This window comes from Lipotes vexillifer, unplaced genomic scaffold, assembly GCF_000442215.2.
Source record: "Lipotes vexillifer unplaced genomic scaffold, Lipotes_vexillifer_v1.1 scaffold39, whole genome shotgun sequence".
In the NCBI taxonomy this organism is placed as follows: domain Eukaryota; kingdom Metazoa; phylum Chordata; class Mammalia; order Artiodactyla; family Lipotidae; genus Lipotes; species Lipotes vexillifer.
Window position 1 is genome coordinate 407,441 of NW_006787038.1, and position 24,433 is coordinate 431,873.

General features: G+C 36.8%; 1 protein-coding gene across 6 annotated transcripts in view; it reads right to left on the reverse strand.

The window, feature by feature from the left end:
• Window positions 1–24,433, reverse strand: part of NUMB (NUMB endocytic adaptor protein) — a 134,412-nt gene that overhangs the window by 12,716 nt on the left and 97,263 nt on the right. For 4 of the 6 annotated variants that reach the window (XM_007459706.1, XM_007459707.1, XM_007459709.1 and 1 more), the window contains 3 exons: window positions 19,438–19,470; window positions 2,540–2,614; window positions 182–322 (listed from right to left, as the gene is read on the reverse strand). In XM_007459706.1, coding sequence (XP_007459768.1) covers window positions 182–322; window positions 2,540–2,614; window positions 19,438–19,470 — 249 coding nt within the window. The remainder of the gene's footprint in view (window positions 1–181; window positions 323–2,539; window positions 2,615–19,437; window positions 19,471–24,433) is intronic. The other 2 variants (XM_007459708.1, XM_007459705.1) reach the window with 1 other exon arrangement.

Here is a 24,433-nt window from a genome sequence, read left to right on the forward strand (position 1 = left end):
ATATGTATAACTGATTCACTTTGCTATAAAGCAGAAACTAACACACCACTATAAAGCAATTATACTCCAATAAAGATGTTAAAAAAAAAAAAAAGGCAGTGGAAACTGTTTGGCTGAGCCAACCCAGAAGGAGCTTGGTGACTGAGGCTAGTCATGATGAAATCCATGCTACTGGACTCACCGTGTCCTTGACAGCCATGAAGCAGTGACAGATCCAGCGCCGAGTTGTGCCATCACGACATATGTAAGAGAAGGCCCTATCAAAGTTCCTATCTGGGGCACAGAAAGAAACTTTTTCTATTGTCTGGTCAACTATGAGGTCCTGGAAAAAAGGAAAACACAAAGGAATAGAGGACTTATGAGGTTAATCAAGTTTCTCAGAAGAAACACAGGATGTTCATTTCACAACACAGAATCTCTACATCTAATGCATCAAGGCTATAGAATAGCTGGATCTGAGCCAGAAGTCTGAATACTAAGAATTTGACCTAGGAGAAATCCCAAGAGGCACTTTCCCCAGATGCCTCTCTCACTTCATCTTCATATATATAATATATGCCTGCTGATTCTAGTTTTATGATGGCAAATTCCATGTTCAATTTTACAATATATGTAAATCAATTTAATCCAATTTCCATATAACTTACATTCAAATAACATCATTTCCAGAACAGCTCTATGTATTTATTAACTTACTGATTATTTAATTTTGAGTATGACTCTCTATGTTTATATACTTGCTGAATGACATCATATACACATAGTATAAACATTGCACAAAATGTTTTTTAAAATCTTGACACTCTTTGGCTCTTCTGTGTGATATTCCAGTGGCCTAAAATCCCTAGATGCTGAGATGGGGGCTGTAAGTGCTAAAACATGCAAACAAAATGGCTTTTATACAGCATAACTATGAGAATTCCTATTGCTCCACAAACTTGCCAGTCAATTCTTTAAAGTTCTGCAATGCTGGTGGCTCATTATAATTTTATTTTGCATAACCTTGATTACTATGAATTTCCTCTTCAGCAAAGTGATTCAAGTCTTTTGGATTATCTGTCATTTTTCTTTTGATATGTAGGAGTTATTTATATATTCTAAATATGAGCCCTTCATTTTTTATACATATTGCAAAATTTCTTTTCTGCTCATAATGGGTCCCAGGATGACAAGTCATCAATTACTATTATCACTCAATGTGGGAAGAAGTAAATTAATTAATTCCAGTGTTATAAGTAACCACTAGGGGGCAACATCACTTTCTAACTATCGTGTAAAGCAATTAAAAATAAAGCCTCCACAAACAACAAATTTCACCCAAAGCACTAATGAAAACTACACAAAATATGCTAATTAAAATGATAGTTATTTCCAATTGTAATGTACACTTGAGACTACCACTTCTCTTGAACTTAAAAAAAGAAGAAAAGCCTTAGTGAAAAGAACTAAAATGTAGCTAAATTAAATCACTTACAATATATCAGGCAAGCTACCCATGAAAACTGTTCTTTACCTGCCAGACTTTCTCCTCCTTCCAGTGACACCTGAGGGTTTTTTTTCTCTTTTCTTTTTTTTTTTTGAAAATTGCCTTCTTGTTAAAATTTCTCCAGATTTAGGTCTCTTAGAAAGTTTGAATTAATGATTAAATGTACTTATATAAATAACACCTTATGCTAAAGGCAGAGTCTATGTCTATTCTTATTTAGGCATGTAGAATCACTTTCTTTCAAATGCAAAGTGCTACATATTATTTGAGATACTGTGTGTATTCTAAATAAATGTTAACCAAATGAGCAATTTACTAGTCCTTAAGATTTCACTTAAATTGAGTCTTCAGTTAAATAGTAGGTTAATCAGTTCAAATATCACTTTCTAAAAATAGTGTTTCCTTTTCTTTTCTTTTTCTTTTTTTTTTTTTTGCGGTATGCAGGCCTCTCACTGTCGTGGCCTCTCCCATTGCGGAGCACAAGCTCTGGATGCGCAGGCTCAGCGGCCATGGCTCACGGGCCCAGCCGCTCCGCGGCATGTGGGATCTTCCCGGACCGGGGCACGAACCTGTGTCCCCTGCATCGGCAGGCGGACTCTCAACCACTGCGCCACCAGGGAAGCCCTAAAAATAGTGTTTTATTAAGGAACAAGAAGAAATTTTAGATATGGTCTATCAACATTTTTTTTTAAATTTTTAACTGTGATATCAATAAAAGGTCCATCATTTTACACATCGTATTTGTGGGGGTAAACATTTTTTAACGTGTCAGAACAAAAACAGAACTCAGATCTTAACATTAAATGCTAATACACCGTAGGCTAAACATGCTGTGTCATGTAGACCAAAATGTTGAGAGAATTCTCTTCTATTTTTCGTAAGGTAAATGAGTAACTAAATTGTTTTTTCTGAACATTAACTAGTCTCTCCAAAGATCGTTCTTTGGACAAAGTGGAAGGATACAGAGTGACTACAACAGTTTAATGGCATTATATTTGATCATAGGGATAAAAAACATATGAGCAGTAACATTTAAGCTTATGAAAGTTTTACCTTAGTTTTTTCATCCACAACTCTGAGTCCATCTGCCGATACCCACAGGACTGCCTTAACTGCTTTCTTTCCAGTCTTTTAAGAGAAACCAAAAAGGAAGGGGGTGGGGGAGACACACACATATATAATATTAAAAAATAGTCATCTCCCTAGAAAACACTGACTTCTGCCTTCCAAAAGTCACAAGTACAGATGGAGTCAAGTTCAGGAGGGGTGCCAAAGCTAGATACTCAAACCAAACTGCAGAAACATTCAAGAAAAAATAAGCCAAAGCCATTATTTTAGAAACACAATGCAAAATAATAAGATAAAATTAAGTAAAGGGTAAGGGGGACAGATGGAATAAAAACCAAGATATCACATTCTGTAAAGGGCAAAGAATAAGTAGATTCTTCACTCATTTCAAAACTCAACCACAAAAACCAAGAGTTAGATAAATATTAAATACATAAGGAGTTACACCACAAGCAGCTTCTACAAGTGCATTTAGAGTAGAAAGTAATACGGAAGTCTAAAATGAGATGCTGGCCATTCTACTATCCTTTGGCCCCAATGTGTATGGCAGGACCCTTGGTCACCTGAAATTTTCATATTAAAAACCCAAGAAGTCTTCATTATTCCTTTAACAATCTTTAAAAACCATTATTTCTCTCAGGATTAACACAGAACTGGTTTAGTTTGTAATTTGACATTAAATGCATGGAGACATTTTGGGGACATAGGAGAATTAAAAAACTGCTGGAAAAATATTGTCATTATAACATGAATTCTTTTTACTGGCTGAGAAAAGACTTTTGGCACACAAGAATCACATGAGAACAAGCTGATGTATGATTTCTCCTGTGATGGAATGAAAATGGGACAGTGGGAGTTTGTAATAGTAATTTAAATAGCTTCCTTTCTTTTTAACTGCTCCAAAGATACAAGCAAAATAAAAGCAAAAGCAAAGTGAAGGCTGAGAATAGGTATCAGAACATCATAAAAAGTATAGATCAAAAGGAATCTGGTACTAAAGGTTGGAACAGCAGCCTCTAGAAGGAAAAAGGAAGATAAAGAAATGTCTACCATTCTTCACTATACATGTCCAAGCCCAGCACTCCTCAATAACGCATGGCCTTATTTAAGTGAACTGTATAATCCACTCTGGGCTCCATTTCCACCACCACGACAAATCTGGTGAGAGCCTATTATATGCTAGGCAGTAGAAATACTCGAAGAGTTCACAGTCCATTGAAAGGTGACAGATAAATAAAAAATAAATAATACAGTAGTAAGTGCTATAGTAGAGTTGAAAAGTTTGTAACAATGTCAGAAAGGAGGTATGGTCAAATCTATTTGTGGAATTGGGGGAAGGTTATTCCAAACTAAAGACTGAACTGGGTACTAAAATAATTTTTCTAGATGCCCCAGGTTGGGGTAGGAAGGTAGGGAAGTAATAGAGGGAGTGGACATTCCAGGCAGAAGAAACAGCAGAATAGGACGTGGAAGCCAACAATACAGCAAACCTGGGCTCTATAAATATTTCAGTGTGGCTTGAAGTAGGATGGGTGAGCGAGGCACAGTGGAATATAAAGAGCAGGAAAGGCCTAGCCATGGAGGACTGAATGCCTGCTAAAGAATTCTATCTTAATTCTGTGGGCAATTAGGAGCTACTAAAAGAATTTTAAACATGAATAAACAGATTTGCATTTTTAAAATATCACTTTGGCAGCAGTGTAGAGGGGTTGGAAAGAGACTGATGGGAGGTAGAAATACCACAACAAGATTCTAGGTGAGAGAAAATGAGGGTTGAGCTCTCTTGGTTGAGATAGGAATGGAGATGGGAAAGTCTTAAACGGTAAATGTAAGAGAGATGCTGAAGACTCCTCTCTGGTTCCTGGCTTGGTAAACTAACTGGGTGCAGACGGTACTACAAACTAAGACAGAGAAAGAAGAGATGCAGAAGCAAGTTGGAGAGTGGGAGAATAGGATTTCAGTTTTAGACAAGCAAAGTTTGAGATGTCTGTGCAACATCCAAGCAATTGGATATACAGGTCTAAAGCTCAGCAGAGAATTCTAAGATGGAATTTTAGTTTGGGGAGACATCAATTGCGGGAGTAATAAGAGGGCCAAAGACAGGAGAGAATATTAATAATTAAGGAATTGGGAGACGAGTAATGAAATATCAGAAAAGGAATAGCCAGGGGGACAGGAGAATGAAAAGAGATTAGGGTCATTGAAACTAAGGGAGAGGGGTTTCGAGAAGTAACAGGTGGTCCAAAATGTCAAATGTTGCAAAGTGACCAAGTTAAGGAAAGATGTGAAAAATGTCCACTGGATTTAGCAATGAGTAAGACACCACCGTGATAGAGGTTGTGGTGGTTATTTTTATGTGTCATATTGGCTAGTCTATGGTTTGCCCAGTTGTTTGATCAAACACTGGTCTACATGTTGTTATAAAGGTATTTTACAGATATGATTAACATTTACAGTCAATTAACTTTAGGTGAAGGAGATTACCCTTGATAATATGGCTGGGCCTCATCCAATCAGTTGAAGGCCTTAAGGGTTAAAAACTGAGGTTTCCCTGAGAAGAAATTCTGCTTCAAGTCTGTAACAGAAATTCTGCCTGAATTTCCAGCCTGCTGGCCTCTGTGTACACACACACACACACACACACAGAGAGAGACAGAGAGAGAGAGAGAGACAGACAGACAGACAGACAGACAGATGGTGGTTTTGTTTCTTTGGAGGATCTGACTAATAAAAAGGTGGAAGTCAGACTAGAATGGGTTGAGAAGTAAATGAAAGGCAAGAGGAGTCTACACACACAAAAAGAGCTATAAGGCGATGGAGGACAAGGAGAGGATCAAGGGACGTCCTTTAAGAATTGTGTGGTAAACTAACATGATATACTAGAAATAGAATGGATTTTGGAGTAAGACAAATAGAAGTCTGAATTCAATGCCACTATCCATAAGCTAAGCAAGTTATAGAGTCCTCTGAGCTTCCATTTCTTCATCTGTAAAGTATCCATAGGGTTGGTAAAAGGATCAGAGATATATACAGTACCTGGAATTTAAAGAGGGTAATAAATAATTGGTATTCATTTATCATCATTATATTAATAAACTTAAAAACAATTCTCCCAACAATAAAGCTTCTTGAAGGAGTAACACACACTTTCAACAACAACAGGAAAAGCCAGTGGAAAGATGGAGACTGAAGGCCCGAAAAGAGTAATGTAGAGAACAAAGTCCTCTAGGAGGCAAAATGGGATGAGGCTAGAATACAAGTTTTAGATGGGAAGAGGGATGTCCCGTCCTTGAAGTAGAGGGATGGAGTGAAGCCAAGTAAAAATGAAGACAGATTTGTAAAGGAGTGAGTGACAAGTTGAGGAAGTTCACTCCAAAGAGCCACAAATTCATCTGTCAAGGAGATGAGATTACCTGATTTACTCTGCTAGGGAGAAGAAGGTAGACAGGCAGAATAAGAAAGCAGATTTACCACAGCAGTATTTGGGGCGGTACGGTATAATGACTCAGCACAAACTCTGGAGCCAGGCTGTTGTCTGGGTTTGAATTCTGGTTCTGCCACTTACTAGTATGACCAAGGGCAAATTACTTAACCTCTCTATGCTTCAGTTTCCACATCTGGATAATGATATTAATAATGTCACATACCTCATGGGATTATTATGAGGATTCAATAAATAAATAGATGTAAAAGGTTTAGAACTACAGTGGCCATATAATTTACTGTCCAAACTGGGACCACTTTGAAAGTGAAAGGGGACACTATTAAAACCCCAAAACAGGTGTTAAGCTGGGGCTGTTCAGGCAAACTGGGACAACAGTCACCCCATCAACAACAGGAACTGCCCATATTTAACCAACGCTTATGTAGCATTTAGTATTTTGCTGGAACGTAAGCTCCATGATGGCAGGGTTTTTTCCATCCTTATTGTTCACTGCTATAACTTCAGAGCTTAGAACAATGCCTGGTACAGTGTAGGAATTTAAGAAATATTTGTTGAAGGAATAAATTTGCTAAATATCTGCTGTAGGAAATAGGAGACAGCTAATCAGTGACACAGAAGACTGCCAAAAGGCACTGAAAATCCTGCGTAAGAAATTTCAATTTGCAGTTATATCAATATGCTCATTGTGCAAATGCAGCCTAGTGTTCAGCATCGGAGGCAACAGACAGAACCACTTCAAGGTTGGCAGACTAACAGTGGGAAAAATAAAAGGTCATTTTAGAATGGGACTGTTCCCCATTTAGTTTCCTTATCATATACAGGGAAATACTTTATTGGCCCTATTAGACTACTATGAAAGTATCTCTGCTTTTTGAGGTATGTCTTTATATTAATTTTTATAGTGTTGTACTAATATATCAGTGAAGCATTGTATTTGTCATATTTCACAGCATCTGATTTCTCTAAATAGGCGAAGAAAACAGATAATATGAATTATTCCATTTGTTCATACATTTGAGTGCCAGTTCCTGGATGTCAGTATAGTTTGCCACATTACAATTATTTCAATCAGGTATTGAGATATTAACACTCAAAGACACCTGCAGCTGAAATTAAGTCCAGACTTCCTCTCACAAATTCTAAAGTAGTAATGCTTCTGAACTATCTGTAAACTTTAGTGTCTTTCATTCTGATAATATAAACTAAGATTCCTAAACACTTTTTAGAAAATGATAAAAGTCACAGCAGATGAAAGTTTTCCTTTTGTTTGCCCTAAAACTATCTACTTAAGCCAATACCTTAGGAGATAAGGCCAAAGTTAGCTAGCCACAGGACTAAAAAAAGAGATAACCCAGAGTAAGTATGAAATATAGAATATACATACATCTTTAAAAACTTTTTAAAAATTTTTTTAAATTAATTTTTATTGGAGTATGGTTGCTTTACAATGTTGTGTCCGCCTCCACTGCACAACAAAATGAATCAGCCATACACATACAGATATCTCCTCCCTTTTGGACTTCCCTTAGGTTACCACAGTGCATTAGGTAGAGCTCCCTATGTTATGCAGTATGTTCCCATCAGCTGTCTATTTTCTACATAGTATCAATAATGTGTATGTGTCAATCCCAGTCTCCCAATTCCTCCCTCCCCACCCCTTTTCCCCTTGGTATCCATACATTTGTTCTCTACGCCTATGTCTCTATTTCTGCTTTGCAAATAAGATCATCTATACCATTTTTCTAGATTCCACATATATGCTATTTTCTATCTCTATCTCTCTATTTCTGCTTTGCAAATAAGATCATCTATACCATTTTTCTAGATTCCACATATATGCGTTATTACACGATAGAATATACATACATCTTAGTGACACAAACACCCCTTAAAAAAAAAAGACTACATAATACTTCAGACACTAATAAAAATGTGGTAGGGGTAACGTATATGTGAGACAGTAAGAATTATTTCATCACCATGGTTCCAACGCTTTTTATTTTAATAATAATTTCAACGTTATAGGTAGAATTCACACTGAATAGTGTTACTGCATGAAAAATAGTTTTACAACAAAGAGAAAACTGCTTATTCTTCAAGGAAAGAAAATGGGTCTAACATGAACAGAACTTCAGTAACTTAGAATTTAAACTGAGAAGGATCAAACTACCCTATGAGTGAAAAATGTCAAATATAATTTTCAAGTAACCACTCAATTCTCTAAATATCCATGTTAAAATTTTAAAACTAACATTTCCCTTAAACACCTTTTACTTTGGGTAGATATGAACCAATACAGAAATTAAGCAGACTCTGACACTGGAGAAAATGATAGCAGGAAATGGGTCTATTACAAATTATTAAATCAGCAAACTTACACTGTAAGTAAGAGAATGCACAGGTAATCTTAACGTGAAAATACCAGTGAAGAAAGACAAAAAAGGTTGCAAAAATGACATGGAGATAGTAACTAAACAAACTCAGTACACTAAGATCATTTCCCCTAAATATAAAAGCTACTCACAATAAAAGGCAATGAAATAACTAATAACAATAAAGAACTGCCATCTGCCTACCTATTAATCTCCAGGGGTTTTTTCTGTTTTGTTTTGTTTTTTTGGTAGACACCACTTAAAATTTTTTTAAATCGATGGAGATCACAAGCTGGTAGTGTGCTCAGTATGCTGACAGATCCTCACAGTCACTCTTCTGTTTTACATATTGTTATCTGGGGAAGTACTTCGGATTTCCAGTTGGAGAAGTATGTTTCTAAACTGTTTAAATCATCGATTGGAAAACTTTTTCTGTGAAGGACCAGATATCAAATATTTAGGGCTTCGCAGGCCATACAGTCTATGTCACAACTACCCAACTCTGCCCTGCTGCACAAAAGCAGCCACAGACAATATGTAAACGAATGGACATGGATTTGTTCCAATACCACTTTATTTATAAAAACAGGTAGTGGGCCATAGTTTGATGACCTCTGATATAAATCATCATAATCCCTGGAAAGTGATTAAACCTGTTTGGAAAGACAATTCATTATATTGAAATACTAGAACTGTTTGGAGTTGTCCCTGAATTCTTTTTCTTTTCTTTTTTTTAAACAAATGTGCTTATATCCTATCATTTTAAACTGAGACCCAAACTTAGGCGCAGTCCAACTCTAAAGTTCTATGATTCCTACGGCCACCAGTGAGATAAGAACACGCAATTAATCAACATAAAAAGAAGTGATATTTGGAGGCAAGACAATTGTGTTGGGCATATGACAGACAAGAACAAAAAGGTGTTCTAATGTAAGCCAAAGCAAAGAAATGCTAAAGACACACAGAAGCATAATTTGGCATAGCTATGAAATGTTAAGAAGCAACAGCAGCAAACGGACAAATTTGGGCAGGAAGGGTAGAGCAAGTCACTCTTTCTGAGCAATGGTGATTTGCCATTCTATTGTGCAAAGCTCTTCTGCTACACATCAAAGAGGTCTTCAAGGGTACCCAATATGTAAAGAATCTCTGGTCAGTCTTTCTGTCACATCTACACACAGAGATAACCCAGTCATTATGGAGTAATAATGATATTACAACCATGACACGGTGTGCCTTGTAATGAGTGAATGAGAGGCTTCCTTAACAGGAAACTTGGCTCCTTCTTCTTCTTCTTTTTTAATGAGAGGGCCATCAAATCTATCATTTGATGACATTGGAATTTCTGAACAGAACTGTGTAATGAATAAATTTTGTCTTATAATTCCAAGATACAGTATGTACCTCTGAGAAACACAACTTTCTGTAGGATTTGAGACTGGTACTATCTCCAATGGCTGCTTCCTTAAAAGTACAGTAACTTTTAACCTGCACTTTCTTAAGTGAGAAGGGCCTTTAAAGGCTTTCGGGGAAAAAATAAGGATAATAGCACGTCATGAACCAAACAACAAAGGCGAGATTTTTGGAGGCTATTTAGCTCTTCTAGTTTACAAATCACTTTTAATTGAGAGGAGGGAACCTAGAACAGAAATTATTCTAATATTAAGTTAACTTACGTTCATATTAAGTTTCAAATGCATATAATAGAGTGAAAATTCCACAGGGACCTCAAATTCAACCTGTCCAAAACCAAATTCATCATACCTCTTCTCACAGTGAATGATTTCCCCACCACCTTTCATCCATACCATAAACTTGGGTCTTATCTTCTGTCTCCTTCTGTATAACCCTAGGTTGAATAAGTGAATGAGTCGGAGCAGGTTCTCTGTCGCCCCAGTGGCCCTGTTAATGCTGTTCCTTCTATGCCTTTTTCCTCTAACTTAGTTTAACTGGAAGTCACAGTCTTAAGTCTCAGCCTTAGGTATCATCTCCTCTCAGAAGCCTTAATCACAATCTCCAACATTCACTGTCCCTCTCTGCTCCAGTAGTACCTACTATTGTTACACAATTTGTTAACTACCTTTTTTTTACCTGTCTGGTTTTTCCCATTACAGGGTGAACTTGAAAGCACTGCATTTGTCATTCACTAACTCAGACATTTTGGAGCAGCTACTATGGACCACAAACTATTCTAGGCATTGAAGATTCAGCAGTGAACTAAATTAGGTGAAGATCTCTGTCCACAAAATGTTTGTCTTTTAGTGAGGAAGAGATAAAAAAAACAAATAAGTAAAATGTATGCTATGACAAATGGTGATAACCCCTATCAGAGGAAAATAAAGCTAGGAAGGGGAATAGTGAGTGTTTGTATATGGAAGAGAGTGGTATTTGAAATTTAAAATAAGGTTCTCTCAGTGACTGCCTCAGTGAAAATGGGGCTTTTGAACAAATGGGAAGAGATGAGGAAGTGAGCCATGCATATATCTGGATGATGTGTGTTCCAGATTAGAGGTTACAGTAAGTGCAAAGGTCCTGAGGTGGAAGCATACCTGGTATGCTCAGGGAACAGCAAGGAGGCTAGTGTGGCTGGAACACAGGAAGCAAGAATAGGAGAAGATAGGAAAAGGGACAGAGATAATGCATGTATAATGGCCTGCTAGGCCTAAAAGACTGGTTTTTACCCTGAGTAGGTCAGGAAGCTACTGGAGGATCTAGGGCAGTGGAACAACACAATCAGACCTCTGTCTTAAAAAGATCACTCCGACTGATATCTTGAGAACAGATGGTAGGGGGACAATAATGAAAGCAGATTGTGTAAAACATTAATGCAATGATTCAGGTGAGCGGAGAAGCTGGCTTGGACCACGGCAATAGTGGTGGAGGGTAGTGAGACAGGAACTGTTGATGGGATGGATATAGGGTAAAAGAGAAAGAGGAGTCAAGATCAGATCCAGGATTTGTGGCTAAAGCACATGGACTGGGATGGGAAAGACTAGGGAAGAGTAATTTGGGAGAGCGTTTCAGAATTTGGCTTGTGACACATTAGTGTGAAATGCCTTGGTGTGAAATGTTTAATGATGATGATGATACTGGCACATCCATATGGCAGGCTATTCTGTACACTTTGCTTATATTTACTCATTTAATCTTCACAACAATCAGGTGAAGTTGGAATTAGTATTATCCTTTTTTTATAAGTGGGGAAGCTGAGGTACAGAATGGTTAAGAACCTCTCCCAACATCACAAAGCTAATAAGTGGCTGAGCCAGGAAGGATTAAATACAATTAATCCAGATCCCCAGTCTGTGTCCTTGACCCCTATGCTATACTGCTTCTAAGATGGAAGTACCACTATGGAGTTTAGGGCAGATGTCTGGAGACAGAACTTTCAAAATCATCAGCATAGAGATGGTATTTAAATCCATGACACTGGATGAGATCATCAAGGGAGAAGTGTAGGTAGAGAACAGTCCACAGACTAAGAAGTAGGCATCAACACAAGGGAAAATCAAGAAAATATGACACCTGAACTCCAAATGAATAGACTGTTTCGAGGAGCGGGAGGGATTTGGCTGCTACATCAAATGCTGCTGATAGGCTGAGTAAATAAAGTCTGTTTAAATGAGTTTAATAGGGGAAAGGAGAGCAGAAACTGAAGGCACCAAGAAGAAACCTTTTTTTAGAAAGATGGTTTGTTTTAATGCTAATGAATGATCCACTAGAGAAAGAAAAACTGATTATGGAGGAGGGGGGTAGCATTACTGGAATGAGTAAGAGCTAGTATAAGAATCCTGTGGAGGAGTTGGCCTCAGCTAGGAGCACAGACAGTTCATCCCTTGAATTGGAGGGAAAACAGAGTATATATGCACAGATTCACGTAGGTAAGTAGATGTGGTGTCCTGTTTGAGAGTTCTCTTCTGGTTGATTCTATTTTTTCAGTGAAGTAGGAAGCAAGGTCATCAACTGAAAGAGAGAAAAGTAAGAAATTCTGGAGGTTTAAGGAAAAGGAAGAAGGAGTCAAATAGTCATCTGAAAATGAGAGTAAACTGGACTTAAAAAATGGAGATTGTCTCACTCGTCTTTGATCTGGATAGCCTAGCACAGTCCCTAGTATGTTTTAGACACTGACATGAGGCTTGAGAACCACTGAGTCTTCATGAATACAAATAAAAAAGATAACTCCAAAGGTTATTGAATTTTTTTTAAATCTAGAAAAGATCAATGGCCAGGGCATTTGACATATTAGTTGATCATGTCACAGGAAATACTGAAACCAAGGATCAATGGAAATCTTCTGAGTACTCTTGGGATTGTCTTTTTTCTTCTTCAGAAATTTGTTATATTGCACTTCAAAAGGATAAATAAACCAAGTCCTAAAAGATGCAACTAATAAAATACAAAAGAAGGTAAAATTTATAGAAGGGCATGAGAATTTAAAAAACAGAAAGGAAGAAAAGGAAAGAGGCAGCAAGTGATATTCCCTCATGTGTAAAGGAAAGGATCCAGAGTGAAGATAAGCACTAAGTACAATTTGCCATTGAGGAGAAAATTTAGGAAATCTAATTAGAATGTAGATGTGAGTACACTGACTTAACAGTGGTCATAAATACCACGAAATGTTTTACTCTTGATAATTAGTTGAAAACAATATAACCCTGCATTACTTTTCAACTATGTATTCTCTAACACATAACCATTTCTAATGATGCCATTTAACAACTGTAACAGCATCTAAACTTGAAAAATTATATCTGGCAGTACATTAACAGTATCTGTTAAAACAAATATTATAATATTTTTGGTGCTTTTTATGCAGTTAGAAGTGGTTAACACACACACATACCCCCCACCACAATCAAATAAAAGCCCAGGGAGGAGTTCACAAACTCAAACGCCTACAGGGTTAAAAGCGGTAACAAAATGAGTGAAGCAGGCTGAGTGTAGGGACCATAGGGAGTTGCAGGGATGTGGCAAACAGACAACCAAAGGGCACAACTGGTACTCAGCTCAAGCATACAAAGCATGCCATTTTGCCAGATCTTCCATTCTTAAGATAGATGCAATAGTTTTTTGTGGGGTTTTTTTTGCGATACGCAGGCCTCTCACTGTTGCGGCCTCTCCCGTTGCGGAGCACAGGCTCCGGACGCGCAGGCTCAGCGGCCATGGCTCACGGGCCCAGCCGCTCCGCGGCACGTGGGATCCTCCTGGACCGGGGAACGAACCCGCGCCCCCTGCATCGGCAGGCGGACTCTCAACCACTGCGCCACCAAGGAAGCCCAGATGTAATAGTTTTGATGTGAAAATGTTCAATGTTTGAAATATTAGCAACTAATCCAAATTTATGAACTGTGCGCAGGCCATACAATGCATGTTTGTGGGAAGCATTCAGGCCCTTGAGCTGTCTAGTGTCCCCTGCATTTGACACTTCTCCATTCACTATAATTAAAGCCTATCCGAGGAAAGCAGAGGCCAACACTTCTGAATGACAGAACAATACAGGGTAGGTGAAAGAACTCTACACTAAGTTTCAGAAAACTTTGGTTTCAGGGTAGGCACTGCCATTTACTACTAGCTGGGTGACCTCTTTGAGCTTGTTTATTCATTTGTAAAATGTAGTTTCATGAACTATCACATCTAATTCACTGAGCTGTTGTGAGTAACAAGTTAGAAAGTAGGTCAAAACACATCACAAACTATAAAGTTCTATATAAATACAAGTAGATGGCTATGAGATAGTAGAAAATATATCTGGTTCCTGGCACAGACCCCCTGAAATCCTTGTAATTTCCTAAGTGATAAGAGCACAAACAGCATCTCTTGTCCTGATATTTGGTCTCTGACCCCATCCCTGACACAGGGCTCCTAAAACCCTTGTAAATTCCTAAGTGAGGGGCATCTTTTGTTTAATGAGACAACCCTGGATGGGCTCCTGGATGAGGGCTTGTTGCCAGAACGACCAAGCCATGATGAGAAGCTTAGGATTTTCAGCCTTAACCCCTATCCTCTAGAGCGGGAAGAGGAGCTGGAATTGGAATAAATAATCTATCAAGCCTACGTGAGGAAGCCACCACAAAATCCCAAAGGTACAAGGTTCAGAGAACTTCCAGGTTGGCAAACACATCCACATGGAGAAGGTGACACACTCCAATTTTACAGGGACAGAAGCTCCTGCCCTTGGGACACTCCCAGACTTCGCCCTATGTATCTCTTCATCTGGCTCTTCACCTGTATCCTTTATCATATCCTTTAATACACTGGTAAACATAAGTGTTTCCTTGAGTTCTGTGAGCTGTTCTAGCAAATTAATCAAACCTGAGGAGGAGGTCGTAGGAACCTCCAATTTGTAGCCAAATTAGACAGAAGTTATTATGGGTAACCTGGGGACCTACAATTGCAATTGGCATCTGAAGTGGGTGGGAGCTGTCTTGTGAGACTGAGTCTTTAAATCTATGGGATCTGACACTATCTCCAAGTAGATAGAGTTAGAATTGAGTTAAATTGTAGGACACCGAGCTGGTGTCACAGAGAATTGTTTGGTTAAGGAAAAGAATCTCTACACATTTGGTGACTAGAAGTGTTTTGTGTCAGTAGTAAAGGACACACCCAGGAGAAAGACTCACAGGAGGTAGACTGAACTGAATTTTTCTAATACAATGGCTTTAAAAAAAGACCTAATAGGGTGGCCTAAAAACATTTTATATCTCTGTGTTCAGTCAGTTCCTCATAAAATGGTAATATAGATTACTTAGCTCATGAGTTTCCTCAAATACATTAAAATTTTAATATCCTTTTCAAATGTTAAGTGTCACGTAATTGCTTGGTAATAAAATATTTGCCGAGTATGGCCAAATACACTAGAAGCTGTATGTAATACTTCCTAAAAAGCTGAGTACATTCTTGACTTTCCTAAAAAAATGAGCAATTTAATGTATCTAAGTTTAGATAAAAAAGGTATTTCAGAGCCTCAGGGTTTTTTTTCCTTCTAAGATGTGTGTAATCTTACAACGGGTTAATAATACAGCCCTGTAACACACCCAGGTTTATCTGTTCCTCACTGCTAAAGCTTCTGAAGGTACTGCTCCCATTTGCTGGAGGAACAGGGAGGTCAGGCCCCTGACAGGAATAGGACAGGGTGGTCAGGTCCAGGACGCAACTTAGGGAAAAGCAGCAGCAGTTCTCCTGGCCATGATTTACAAATTCAGAATCAGGGCTAATAATTCTCCCATCTACCTACTTTTCTCCAAATGTGTTTGATGGAAACACTTGATAACTGTTGTTCTCTTTATCCTGGACCATTAAACCATACATGATAAGAAGGCTAAGGAAGTATCAAAATTTATGAGGAACTCTACTAGATAAAAACTCCCTATGAGATTCTTCACTTTTAGCTTTCATCAAAACACAATTGACCTAGCAAACTCAACAAACCAAATCTCCTTCACCAGACTACTTCTTGTAGATTAGTGTGAATGTGAGTTGAATGATGCCAACTTGAAAGGTTTAAAAGGCTCCAAATTAAAGTTTTTCATTTAAAATTAAGCACATTTCTGGAAAGTTATAGGTGATGGTTTTTTCTCCATTGATTTTCCAAACTCTTTGAATGACTTACTGTAATTTAAAAAAATTGTACATAAGAATAAAATTGCCTGGCCATAAAAAGAATTCTCCCCACAATAACATAAGAATTCTGTATTGTATCTCTGTGAGATGAGAGTTGTTCATTAAACTTATTGCAGTAATCATTTCATGATATATGAAGTCAAATCATTATGCTGTACACCTTAAACTTATACAGTGCTGTATGTCAATTATATCTCAATAAAACTGGAAGAAAAAAAATTCTGAGGTTCATATTTGTTCACATTATGGGATCAATTAGTATCTTTTAAGAAAATCTCACTAGTATGGTTTAAACATCTCTATATAAATAAAATGTTAGTCTGAACCACTGAAAAAGATTCTTTAAAGCATTAACTAGTAACAAAGTAAATTGACAAGAGACAAAAATCCAAAATTAAATTACTACCTTTAGGGACTTCCCTGGTGGTTCAGTGCGTAAGACTCCACGTTCCCAGTGCAGGGGGCCCGGGTACATTCCCTGGTCGGGGAACTAGATCCCGCAGGCATGCCGCAACTAAGAAGTCTGCATGCCAAAACTAAAGATCCCGCATGCCGCAACTAAGACCCGGCACAGCCAAAATGAATAAATAAATTTTAAAAATAATTACTACCTTTAAAGAAGAAAGTTAGAAAGTAAAAATGAGTTTCCAGGAAGCTCTTTATTTACTAGCATCTTTTAAGGTTAAATATTTTAAACTTTGCTTGTAAATAATCTGAAAACGGAGTGATTGTATAGCATAGTGATTAAGAGTGTAGACTCTGGAATCAGATTATCTGGGTTCAAATCCTAGATTCTACGACTTATTGTATGTGTGGATTCAGACAGGTCCCTTAACCTCTGTAAACTTTAGTTTTCTCACTGTAAAACGGGAAAATAATAATTTCAGGGTTACTGTAAGGATTAAGTGAGATAATTCATAGTTTTCTTTCTCATACCATATGGATTTTCCATGTAGTAAAATGCAGTGAAAACAGCTAAGAAGCACAGTGTGACCCAGTTTGGTGACACTGTAAATGCACAATGACCCCATTATTTATAGCAATGAATATTGCCACCTTGGAGTTGATTCTCAAGTGAGAGCTCTGTTCTTTAACATCATGTTATAACCTTTTAAAAAATATACTTTAACATGTTTTTTCTATAAACCAAATCAATATTTTCTCCTTTAGCTTTCTCTACCTAGCCTTCATGGACTGTTTTACTAAAGTAGATATATTAAAAACTGATCACTTAGAAGATGATTAAAATTATATTTTAATTGGGGTGATGTGAAATTGCTTTGAGAAATTCTATTTAGGAAAGAATGCTCCACCAAAAAAATCTGCTTAACAATTATAGTGTCTATTTATAATGATGCAAATGTCTATATGATTTATTCTTTCTAGTTATAGATCCCACATTCTACGGACCTGTTAACTTGACTCAGGCTCAAAATATCTACTAAAAAATTTTATTGTGACATGTGTGGGTAAATTATATGACTTTTTATTTCAGATTGACAGAAGTTACTGAATTAAACCATTCAATCTAAAATCCTTCAAATTTGTTTACATTAATATAAAGGTGACCTAAACCAGAACATGTAAAAAAAAAAAAGGGTTACAACTAAAATATTTAATTGAGAAGAAAGTGGAAACTAATAATTTTTTTTTTTTTTTTTTTTTTTTTAACTTGCAATACGCGGGCCTCTCACTGTTGTGGCCTCTCCTGTTGTGGAGCACAGGCTCCGGATGCGCAGGCTCAGCGGCCATGGCTCACGGGCCCAGCCACTCCGCGGCATGTGGGATTTTCCCGGCCCAGGGCACGAACCCATGTCTCCTGCATTGGCAGGCAGACTCTCAACCACTGCGCCACCAGGGAAGCCCTAATAATTTTAAAAAATTGTTCTTTAGGGACTTCCCTGGAGGTCCAGCAGTTAAGACTCTGAGCTTCCACTACAGGGGGCATGGGTTTGATCCCTAGTCAGGGAACTAAGATCTTGCGTGGCATATGGCAGGGCCAGGGGAAAAAAAAATCGTTCTTTAAAGTAACAAAACCACCCAGTGAAAAACGAACTGTGATGGGATTTTTATATTCACATAAACTTTTAGTAATGTACACTCAGTTATACAATGACAGTAGTTTTTTCTTATACTCTCTCAGTCTGACTTATTTTATAGCACTTACTCAAAACTAGACAATGATAAGTTTAGACACAAAAATGTTAGCAATGTATTTATTTCTGTACTGTCATCCTATATATATATATATATATATATATATATATATATATATATATATATATATAAAATTTGTGTGTGTGTGTGTGGTACGCAGGCCTCTCACTGCTGTGGCCTCTCCCGTTGCAGAGCACAGGCTCCAGACGCGCAGGCTCAGCGGCCCAGCCGCTCCGCGGCATGTGGGATCTTCCCGGACCAGGGCACGAACCCACGTCCCCTGCATCGGCAGGCGGACTCCAACCACTGCACCACCAGGGAAGCCCTATATATATATATTTTTTCTTTTAATTTTTATTTACTTATTTTATTTTTGGTTGTGTTGGATCTTTGTTGCTGCACGTGGGCTTTCTATAGTTGAGTGAGGGCTACTCTTCGTTGCGGTACGCAGACTTCTCATTGCAGTGGCTTCTCTTGTTGCGGAGCATGGGCTTTAGGCGCATGGGCTTCAGTAGTTGTGGCACACGGGCTTAGTTGCTCCGCAGCATGTGGGACCTTCCTGGACCAGGGATCGAACCCATGTCTCCTGCATTGGCAGGTGGATTCTTAAACACTGTGCCACCAGGGAAGTCCCATCCTATATATTCTTAATTCTAAGGAAATCTGAACATTGAACAAGCATTCTTTGAAAAGTATCTACATAAAGAACATTCCACATATGACAGACATTTGGTAGACTACTAATTAAGACAGTTTTTCTTAGGTTACCATCCCAGGTTAAAAAGCATAGGATCCTCAAAGATAAGTTTACGTACTTTCACTTACTTCGCCTGAAATTTAACTTAGATTGAAAAAAAGTAATAGCAATGAATGTAAAATTTGGGATACATTTAATTTTCACTTGAATTTAGTATTTCTTCCCACTTCTCTGTCAATATTGAACACTAAGTAAAACTTACTTGTTAAAAAAACTCAACAAATATGCTAATATGAACAATTTTGCAAGATCAAAGTAAATTTATTTTAACACCTAGTCTTGAGGAAGCAATTCTTTTTTAACCTACTTGATTTATTTATTGGACTTTCCTAGGAATCATCAGATTTAGTATCAACAGACACACAGGTAATATCATAGATAGCAGCTTTCCAATTCATTAATTTCCATATTTAGTCAAATCAATTCCTGTATTACAAAGAAACCAAAGCTGTACTTCTTTTTCAAAAAATGTGTCAGTGCTATACTAGGGGTGTAACTCCTTATAAAGCAAGCATGAATGTGGCATCAAACTTACTTTTCCAAAGAAGCCTTTGAAGAACTTCCTTTCCTGGAGGAACAGGGGGACAAGTCGAGCGCTATTATTGTATGGGCTAAATGTCCCAAGGTTTCACAGCAATAAGCACATACAGAGGTTGGGTGAAGGGCAAAGTAGGAGAAGGGGAAGGGAGTGAGAGTTTTAAAGAGTTATCCATACCAGGAGTGACAGGGAAAAAGGAAGGGTGCATGAAAATGCAGCAAAACATACTGTATGGCCTAATAATCCGCAGAAAGAGAAGAAATCAGAACCTGTATCCATGCAGAGCAACTAGTTACTTTAGCATTCTCTACTGACTTTTAAAACAGAGATTATTCAAATTTGGCAGCAGAGAAAAAGACTAGGACATACTGGTTTGTGAGATTTGCATTTAAATTTTCATAATAGTGAGTGGTAAATTGATTGGTTCACATACATTTTTCAATTTAAAATCAGTGGTCAAATATGTGGAAGTCACCAATGAAAAAACCAGTCCACACTCAAATGATCACAAAGTAACATTAAAAAAATGTTACACTTAAATTATGAGTGTGAAGGGAGGGTCCTTGCCAGACTTTTTCTTGCTGAGTTCAAGATGTCACTTCGAGAATTCTTACTTATGCATTAGGACAGGTTTGTATGTATGTGTGTGCTGATAAATTCCATAGCAACTGTGGGGAAATAATAGATATGTTCTATTTCAAACACAGAATAAATCATCTATAAAGAACACATGGCCAATGCTTTCACTGGAGCTGAGAAAACTAATATATTTGAGAACCAAACCACATCTGTTAACCACAACTAAAATTTGAAGAATAGGGTTGTTTTCTTTTTAAATGCTACTGTTTTAGAAGAAAGAAATTTGTACTGACAGTTATAACTATACAATTCTAAAACTACGTAGGTAAAAGAGACACAACTGTCTGTGGTCCCAGCACCAATTTTTAAGCATATACAAATCTTGAAAACTGCCCACCATTTAAAATCTGAAGAACTTATGCAAAGTAGATGAGTTCTAACTCACCCAAGCTAGCTTAACTTTAACATTTCCTAGTTTTGGTTGAACTATACTTTAAGCCTTTACCTTTTATAATCCATTATTAATAGTAAATAAATGTCTAGAAAAAGACAACTCTACAGAAATTTGACTCATAAAACTCATTCAATACTCTCAAACACTGAATGGTTTGTTTTTTCTCTAGGTTTTGAAAATCACAAACAGCATCAAAGATTTCCATAAAATGTTTTGAACTTAAGCTAGAAATATAATAAGGTAATTGGGATAGTTGTAACAATAAGACTAAGCTCATTTCTGCTGCCAAGTTTGGTGACCCTAGTTTCGTTAGACTTTTAGGTAACCACCAGCTTTTAAAAGATGCAGCCCAAGTTAAAAGATTCACCATTCTTTAGGGATAGGAAGATGTGGGAAGGAGATTCGTTAATATTTAATTTAGCTACCAGAAAAGCTCCTGTTAAACATGGAGTTTGCCTTCTATTTATAAAAGACCTCAGGTGTTAATGAAAAAAGTTGACGTGCAAAATGCATCAAAAGACAGTTATTAGAGTAGAGAATAATATTAATTTAAAAAATTAAATTATTCTTTTACCTGCTAAAACAAGAACATACATTAAAACAAATTTATCAAATAGCAAATAAAAAATCAACATATTAGAAACTGGTAGTGTAATGAAACTAGTCTAAAACCAAGACAGAGAGGGAGAGACACAGAGACAATGGGAAGAAAAGACATTTTAAAAGGAAAGGCATCTTGCACCAGTATCAAGCAAGATAACTAAAGGCCCAATACACTTTTTACAAAATAGATTGATAAATGACAGTACTCCTCCCCCTGCAACTAACTCTGCCATTAAGGCAATGAAAATGGGCAACAGTCATTTCTGTCATTTATCCTATATAATCTAAGTCCCTAAGTGGCTAACTGGTAAAATTATGCCACAAAGTAAATGAATTGCAAATAACTGTAACTTTATGCATATAAAGTAAAAAAAAAATTAAACATATTTATAATCTGAGAAGCATATGTTGTTTAGTTACAATATCTTTTCATTTGAAAATATTAAGTATGCTGATAACTTCTAATTGAAGTTAAAGTAATCCTAAATTGTAAGGAACTACTTGGAAGGAAAAATAAACTGTACTTGCAAATTACCCTGCTTCTTCAAGCCCGCACAAATTTAAAAAGTGCTAGAATGTTACATTTTTAGTTCAAAGATCATTTGAGTGATAAGTTTAAGATGTTTGTTTTCCTATGTAACTGGTACATCTGAGCTACATAATTCTTTAAATTTTAAAACATTTTTGGCATTCAAACTTGTTCCAGACATGCTATTTCTTCTTTAATCTGTAGGTCTGTTCATTTATACATCTGCTTCCATTTATTTGAAACGATAAGAGGAATATTTATCCTCTATGAAAATAAACAAACATCTCCAGACACATAGCTTTTGGCACAATATAAGCATCTGGCACAGTAGATTATACATGTTTGTTAGATGAATGTTCGGTAAAAGAAGGGAAAAAGGCATCTTGAAATTTCTGTATAGTAAAAATATGAAAAGAAGACAAAAAGCATGAACTTTTGTGGACTAACATGATCTGAGATGAACAACATCTGAAGACTTCCAACTTTCTGCAGCCTTTTTCATACAGCATTAGAAAGGGTATTAATAGAAGGGGAACTTTCAGTGAGTATAATAAATAGGAAATTGGCACTAGTTTCCCAAAATTCAATCTTATTTTTAAAAATACTTGTTTGCCTGTGCAAAATTATTATACAACACTTGCTCCAAGTCTCCTGGGTAGGGTTAGTCTGAAAACTTTTAAAGAACTTCTTGAATCAAAAGTTCAGAAGTGGTCAATCTTCCTTCAAAGTTCAAAAGTTTAAGTATGTCCAGAAAAGCAATCCAAATATGCATAATTTCATTTTACTTGTAAAAGACCACAGGAAAATAAGGATCTTTAAGAGATATGCAAAAGGGTTTCATAAACTTTAAACATTAAATATAACATTGTTATGATGATTATTACGAAATTCAATTCAGTCCCCATATTGAGGACTGAATTGTTTTCTGTATATTTATTCCAGAAATATTTTTTGAGTGGCTACTATGTGCCAGACACTGTTCCAGGCATAGATATAATTTTTCAAACAGCAATTTGGTTCTGATTTCTGGTAAAAATAAAAACTCATTTTTTTGATAATTTTATTATTTAAATAAGTCCTGTATCTCAAATAACCATGCTTACAGTTTACAATTTCCTTGGTTAAAACCAAAAAGGTAAAATAAAACAAAAAAATTCACTCAACTAAAAAATCAGTTTTAAAACTAGACAGGGCTTCCCTGGTGGCTCAGTGGTTAACAATCCGCCTGCCAATGCAGGGGACACAGGTTCGAGCCCTGGTATGGGAAGATCCCACATGCCGCGGAGCAACTAAGCCCGTGCGCCACAACTATTGAGGCTGCGCTCTAGAGCCTGCATGCCACAACTATGGAAGCCATTGTACCTAGAGCCCATGTTCTGCAACAAGAGAAGCCACTGCAACGAGAAGCCCACGCACCACAACGAAGAGCAGCCCCTGCTCGCCGCAACTAGAGAGGGCCCAGGCACAGCAATGAAGACCCAACGCAGCCAAAAATAAATAAATAAATAAATAAAGAAAGAAAGAAAGAAAGAAAGAAAGAAAGAAAGAAAGAAAGAAAGAAAGAAAGAAAGAAAGAGGCAGGCACTCTGCCCTTATTAAAAATAAATAAATAAAGATAAAACTAGACAGTGAATAGTGGCTATCTCTGGGACTGCAAGAGATTTTATGTACTGTTTTTGTTCATTTGTATTTTACAGAATGAACATATACTACCTATGTAATAAAGAGAGGTTTCTAATTAAAAGTAGGTTAAAGAAAACTAGACAGTGAAGAGGACTGACTGCTCATTAAACAACTAAATACCACTTCTTAATTATCTTCTGGGCAAACTTAAACCATCCCTAGTTTTTCCTTATTTAGAGAGTAAACATGAAGCCACATGCTGAATTAAGACTTTCCAAAGGCTCATTCCACAGTGACCTTCCAAATGTTAAATTTATGTAGGCTCTAAGATTTTAATAACTATTTAAGGTTTGTTTCAGGTCTATCTAGTCTATTCACTGATTCATCTGTTGTTTTCAGTTATTAGCATTATGATGTTTAATGACTAGTAGGGCAAATCATTGCATTACTTTTTAAAATGTTCTTAGAAAATCTTATTCTATTAGTGAACTTAGAATTATTTTGTTAAATAAGAGATTGAATTTAAATTTCCTGGAGAACTGCATTATCTGAGGCTGTATTTAACTGGGGACTATAGGTGGACATGGCAAGTCTATAAATTATTATATAAAGTCTCTTTAACATTAATGATGATTAAATGGAGAGCACAGATAGACTAAGAAGGGCTTCAAACATTTAAGAATTTAAATGACCAAAATCTGCAGTAAAGGGTATGTATGTGTGTCTATATATTGTTTTGTTTTGTTTTTTAGTTTTTTACGTATCATAATCAGTTATTTTTCTCCTCCTCTCCTTTCTATAATAGATTCAGACATTTGTTCAAAAACATAATCCACTTCTCTGAGTTGGTTGCTTCCTTGACTTTATATCTTTTATACTGAGGAGTTGTATATAAGAGGTCATATAGAATGTACCAAGAAGCAGAAAAGTTTTGATTAAGCAAATTGAGGGGAAAAAAAAGCACTCATTAGTAGCCAAACTTGTGGCAGCCCACCATACCAGCAAACCCAAAGCAACAAGTATTTAATGCTGTTCTGGGGCAAGGGCATGTAGAAGTAATGCTTAAAGCTTTCACAGCAAAGGGAGGAAAGGCCACACATTGGAGAGAAGGTTGTGAAGAGGGCTGTCAGAATTTAAGAAACATTCTTCAAACCTATCCAAAATATGAAGTTAACACTTTAATCTGAACCTTTATGAACTCTGAA